This window comes from Phaseolus vulgaris, chromosome 2, assembly GCF_000499845.2.
Source record: "Phaseolus vulgaris cultivar G19833 chromosome 2, P. vulgaris v2.0, whole genome shotgun sequence".
Classification (NCBI taxonomy): Eukaryota; Viridiplantae; Streptophyta; class Magnoliopsida; order Fabales; family Fabaceae; genus Phaseolus; species Phaseolus vulgaris.
The window spans coordinates 7,226,018-7,231,964 of record NC_023758.2 but is presented as its reverse complement, the minus strand read 5'-3'; the positions used below and the strand labels follow the sequence as shown (position 1 = coordinate 7,231,964).

Below are 5,947 nucleotides of genomic sequence, written 5' to 3'. Positions count from 1 at the left end.
AATTATTCAACTTTTTGTTTTTATCAAAAAATGAAGCTGTGTTTTCTTCAGAAAATGTATTTAGTTAAATTTTTTTCAAAACAGACAAAAAAAAATGATAAATATTTTTAGTTTTTGAATCATTTGATTATTACCTTAAAATTGTAACCTAACATTTGGGTGTTTGTTGTAGATTTAAAAGTGAGTGAGAAAAGAAAAGAAGGAGGGGTATAAGAAATGATAATAATAATAGTCTTCAATTCAGCCCTGATGTTGACCCATGATTCAGTGTGGGAGTGGGAGAGGAGTATTTCCTTTGAAATTACCCAAAGCTCCTAATCAAACCACTTCTTTCATAGATGCCCTGCTTTTCTACCACATCCCAAATCATAAATATTGAGTATTCAGCAGTATTACAAGTTAAGCTATCCAAATGCTGCAACTTTCGTAACATCATTTTATCATTTCTTATTTCTTTATTTATTAGTAGTACCAGAAAAATGCTAACCTGTACTGTACTTTGAAGGCCTGAATACTGGTCAGAAATTAAAAAAAGTGAATTTTATAATTAGGGATACTTTCACGTTATTTCCAATGCAATTTGAATATAATTTTTTAGGCAAATGTAAAGATAGGAGTAGTAGTGTGCATGAGATAATTAGTGAATAATATAAAAGTGGTTAGATTAGATTTAGATGTTTGAAAATGGAAGAGGTTTAAGAGTGTGCATTTAATTTAGAAGTTTGAAATGGTGAATACTATGGCAGTAGCGAAAAGGACCCTCCTTGAATATTACGACGACAGTATGCGTGCGTGGACAGGATTGAACTTGGTACGTAACAGCAAATAAAACCTCTGAATTATGATAAGGTTTTTTGTTTTGGAAATAAATGGAATTTGTAGTTTTAGCAAAGAAGGAGACAGAGGCCACGTGGGTAATTGGAAGAAACAGAGAAGGGCAAAAGAGTGATTGCACAGAGCAGAGAGGGGAGGAGTAAAATCCATTTATTATGGCGCCATGTCTGATCCGCAGCTCCTCTCAGTCATTCATTCATTCCTTCTCTGCTGTACGGGCAGAACATAAGCACTATGAGACCCCATTTCTTACAACTCCAAACAAAAATCAGAGCTACCAAAACCTCTCCTCTTTAAGATAAAACAGAGAGAGACAAGACAACATATTACTACATTACCGTCTTGTTGGGCTTCGGGTAATGGCGAGTGGGTGGATGAAGTCATTGCAGTGCAAGTCAAGAGCTTACGAAGACGTCTACCACACAAACTCTAAATACCTCATTCCCAGTTCCAGTTGCAGAAAAAGCGTTCAAAACATCAAAGACGTCGTCGTCGACACCACCAAGCCCAGGCCCAAGTCCAAGCCCAAACCCAGACCCGAAAAGCCTCTCCAGAAACACCCTAGCTCCAGATACCCTCCCTCCGCTGCCAAGCCCGATTTCCAAACCACTATCAACCGCTCGCGGAGCGTCACCGCCACCGCCACGCGCCACGCCGACCCTCGCTTTCCTTCTCTCACCGAACTCACCGAGGGGCATCCTTCGCGGAATGTGGTCGAGATAATCTTTCACACCAGCTGGGGGCCCAAGCCCTTCTCGGGCCGTGTCGAGATGATATTTAAGGTCCACAACGGCCCACGAACGGTCTCCCGCTTCGAGGAGTATCGGGAGACGGTGAAGGGCCGGGCGGGGACCGGGACTGGGCCGGCCCATGACTACGAGGAGAATGCGAGATGCGTTGCGGATGGGAATGAGGTCATGAGGTTTCACTGCTTGGGTCCCACCTCCAGCGGCGGCCCCTACGGCGGGGCTTGTGCCTTGTCCTTCCCCGGCGGTAAGGGCTCCGCCATCTGCACATTCGCCGGCAGCGGCGACGCCCATGAAAGCTCGGGCGGAGGCAGGGGCAGAAGGGCTATGCTTGTGTGCCGGGTCGTAGCGGGTCGGGTCTCTAAGCAAAATGGGTTTATGGAATCCTTGTTGGATGGACGAGTTGGGTTCGACTCGGTCAGTGGGGACAACGGCGAGTTATTAGTGTTTGACTCGCGCGCTGTGTTGCCCTGTTTTCTCATCATTTATAAATTGTAAAAACACGTATTTACAGTTTGTTTTTCTTTTTTTATAAACACTTCCTTTTTTTTCTGATTTATTTTCATTTTGGGTGTATGTATGTTGCTGATTGTTGAGGTATTGAACTCAACCTACTCTTTCTTGCATTTATCGACGACGCAATGTTTCTTTACAATTTTCCGATTTGGCTCCATTTTTAGTTGCAATGAAAGATAAAGTCAAAGTTATTATTTAATTTGAAGTGTTTGTAATTAAGTTTGGCCGACGCCTGGTATCTTTGATGTTATAGCATAGTAGTAAAGAGTGTGAAGTTGGAGAAACAATAAATATAAGTTTTATTGATCCTGGAGAATGTTACTTTTGTTGGCTAAACATTTTGGCCTACGCGATGCTTTAAATGTACATCAGAGACTACTCACTACTTAGGTTTGTTGAGAAAATGAATTAATGATACGGTTGTAAAAGCTTTTAACCACCACCCAAATACAAATGCGTAATCAAAGAACAAAGAATCACTGTCGCATCTGTTAGCTCAGTGGCTTTCAAGTAGTATGGTAGAATAACTATGAATTATTGGCTAACAAGTCGTTTTACTTAATTTAATTTCTCCCTCTTTTCACCGAATTCCTAGCTCTGCTTTGCTTTCTCATTGTGAGATTCGTTTTGAAAGTGGGGTTTTTTGGCTGTTCAAAATTCAACACTAGGACAATTCACAAACATGAATCATGAGGTGAGCTATCCCTTTAATTGAAAATTCTTTCATGCGTTTCTACCCACGTTGTAGTTTATATGGATTAGTAAGTATGTACACATTCAATTTAGTAAATTCCAACAAGTTATAACACATTTTAGGGATGAGTAATAATTTTGGTAGGTTTTTTTGAATTGAAAAAGTGTTAAAAGAGTAATTGAAAAATGTTGCGACTAAGATTTGGAGGAAAAAGGAAGTAAAAGTGTAAGAATAATAGGTATTTGTTGTGAGGAGGAGAAAGGGTCCCAGTGAGGTGAATGGGGAAGTATAGCGCAAGTTACGCAATGAGTTAACATGAAGTTGTTTGATAATGAAATCAAATGACTTATTAACTAACTTCAACAAGAGTTCAACAAGAGTGACTCATTTTCTTTTACGCAAATTAATCTCTCCCACTTCCTATTCTCCTACGTTTCTTTCCTTTTTTCCAATTACCACTTCTTTTATTAATTATCTTTCTTTTTATTCTCATTTTTCAGTTATAACAAAACTTTACCCTTTATCATTTCTTTCCATAATCCTAATACTCTATGGGCCCTATCTTCTTGTATATCACCCTAACTCCTGTTTAAATCTAATTATGAATCAATATTAAATCAGTTTTTGTCAAATTGAATTGAGGATTTTGTGGATCAATTTATTTGTAATAGAATTCACATGTGTATTGTGATTTTGGTTGGATAAAAAGAAAGAATTTTAAGTCCAAGATATGTTTCTCATAATCTTTTTATAATATTTTCTAAAATTCATTTGAGCCTCCTTCACCCTAAATCCTAAACCATTCAAAATCTTCCTTTCCACCATTCCAATATGCATATACATATGTATCTTACTTTTTATGATACTTCTAATTTTTTCTCTAAAATAATCTTTTAATTAATGAATTAATTTGGGTCCTTGCATTATTGTACTTTTATAATTGAATTCAAAATTCTAAGCTTACTTTTCTTTTCTGAATTAGTACTATTATAAATAAAGAAATAAGATAAAATAAAAGAAAGAAAGGAAAACAAAGGATATGAGAAAGAATATTTCTTCTATTTTCTTTTTCTTGATTCAATCAAAGCGGAGAGTCTGAATATGTATACACAAGCCGTACACTCATTTTAGGTAGCTAAAGCGACAATATAAAATAAAGAGTCAATAAAAGCTAGAATAAGAAAAGACAAAATAAAGGTTAGACATATGTACAAAGAGAAACAACTAAGAATTAGAAAAGAAAAAATTAATATTAGTTTCCTCTTAAAAGCCTTGTATCCATATCCTTTGTTAGCCCCGCAAGCTGGAGAGTAAATATTGATGAGACCGAGCTTGGAACAAATACTCTTGAAAGATTAAGGACTTAAGGCTTTGGTATAAATGTTAGTCATTTTGCTCTGTGGTAGAAATGGGTAGCATATGTATAAGACACTTCAATTTTTTCCTAACAATGTGACAATCTATTTTTGTGTTTTGTATGCTCATGAAACATTGGATTTGCTGCAATGTATCTTGTTGAGTCATTGTCACAGCATAAAAGAGATGGTTGCTCGAAAGGAACTTTGAAATCTTGAAGAAGATAAGTTAACCATTGAATTTCACATGTAACAGTGGTCATTGCCCTGTATCCAGTTTCACAGGTGCCCCAATCACTATCATAAAAGGCCTTTAAATGAGCAGAAGTTTAGGAAGAGAAAAATAAAATACTCGGAGCTCCTTTAATATATCTGAAAATTCTAATTGCTGCATCATAGTGAGCAATTTCAGACTTAACAAGAAATTGAGAAAGTTTTTGCACTATAAGAAAATGGTATATAAGATGGTAAGAAAAATGGTAATGCCTTATTCTCTTGTGTGTATTTACATGTACAAGTGTATGGAGACTTTATCTCCAATTACAAGCTAATTATGCGGTGATTGACTAATATGAGATTCTATCATTATCTATTACAAAATAGAACAAAGATGAACAAAAGAGAACAGAGATGAACGAACAAAAGAGTAAACTGAAGACAAAGGATATGAGAATGAATATCTCTTCTTTCTTATTATTCAAATCAAAACAAATGGTCTGAATATATACAAGTAGTACACTCATTCTAGGTTTAACTAAAGAGGAAAAGAATCAATAATTAAATACTAGAATCATAACACACAAGACAAAATAAAGGTTATTCACCTCTATAAAGAGAAACAACTGATAATTAGAAAAGACACCAAATTATTCTCCTCTATAAAGACAAACAACTGATAATTAAAAAAGACACCCAATTAATATTAGGATCCTTTTATAACTCTGGTATCCGTATCCTTTAATACCCCCGCGACAAGTTGGGGAGCAAATATTGATGAGACCTAGCTTGGAACAAATATTCTTAAAAGATTGAGGACTTAAAGCTTTGGTATAAATATTAGCCAGTTGCTTTGTGGTGGAAATGGGAAGCAAATGGATGAGACCCTTCTTTAATTTTTCCCGGACCACGTGACAATCTATTTCTATATGTTTTGTACGCTCGTGAAACACTGGATTTGCTACAATGTATCTTGCTGAGTCATTGTCACAGTATAAAAGAGATGGTTGCTCAAAAGAAACTTTGAAATCTTGAAGAAGATAAGTTAGCCATTGAATTTCACATGTAAAAGTGGCCATTGTCCTGTATTCAGCTTCACAAGAACTCTTTGATATTGTTCCTTGCTTCTTTGATTTCCAAGATATGAGAGAATTCCCAAGATAGACATTAAAACCAATCACTGATTGTCTTGAATCACTACAGGTGCCCCAATCACTATCACAAAAGGCTTTCAGATGAACAGAGGTAGTGGAAGAGAAAAATAGACCAAGACTTGGAGCCCCTTTGATATATCTGAGAATTCTAATCGCTGCATTATAGTGAGCAATTGTAGGCTTATCAAGAAATTGAGAAAGTTGTTGCACAGAAAATGTTATGTCAGGTCGGGTATTAGTGAGATACATAAGTCTTCCAATCAATCTTCTGTAGGCTTGAATATCTGTGAAATGAACACTTCTAGTATAAGAGAATTTCTCATGATTATCAATAGGAGTGGGTGTAGGTTTGCAGACTAAAAGACCTGCATCTGTTAATAATTCCAATGCATATTTCCTTTGATTTTACCATTATTCCTGTCTTACTTCTTG

The 5,947-nt window shown here is 36.3% G+C and overlaps 1 protein-coding gene across 1 annotated transcript; it reads left to right on the top strand.

The window, feature by feature from the left end:
* Window positions 1–855: 855 nt before the first annotated feature.
* LOC137810531 (uncharacterized) lies at window positions 856–2,235 on the top strand. Its single transcript, XM_068611865.1, has one exon. It carries the CDS (start codon window positions 1,194–1,196, stop codon window positions 2,076–2,078), a length of 885 nt encoding a protein of 294 aa, XP_068467966.1. The 5' UTR covers window positions 856–1,193; the 3' UTR covers window positions 2,079–2,235.
* The last annotated feature ends 3,712 nt before the right edge of the window (window positions 2,236–5,947 follow it).

Coding starts and splice junctions, on each gene's coding strand:
- LOC137810531 (XM_068611865.1), top strand. CDS start 1,194: ATGGCGAGTGGGTGGATGAAGTCATTGCAGTGCAAGTCAAGAGCTTAC.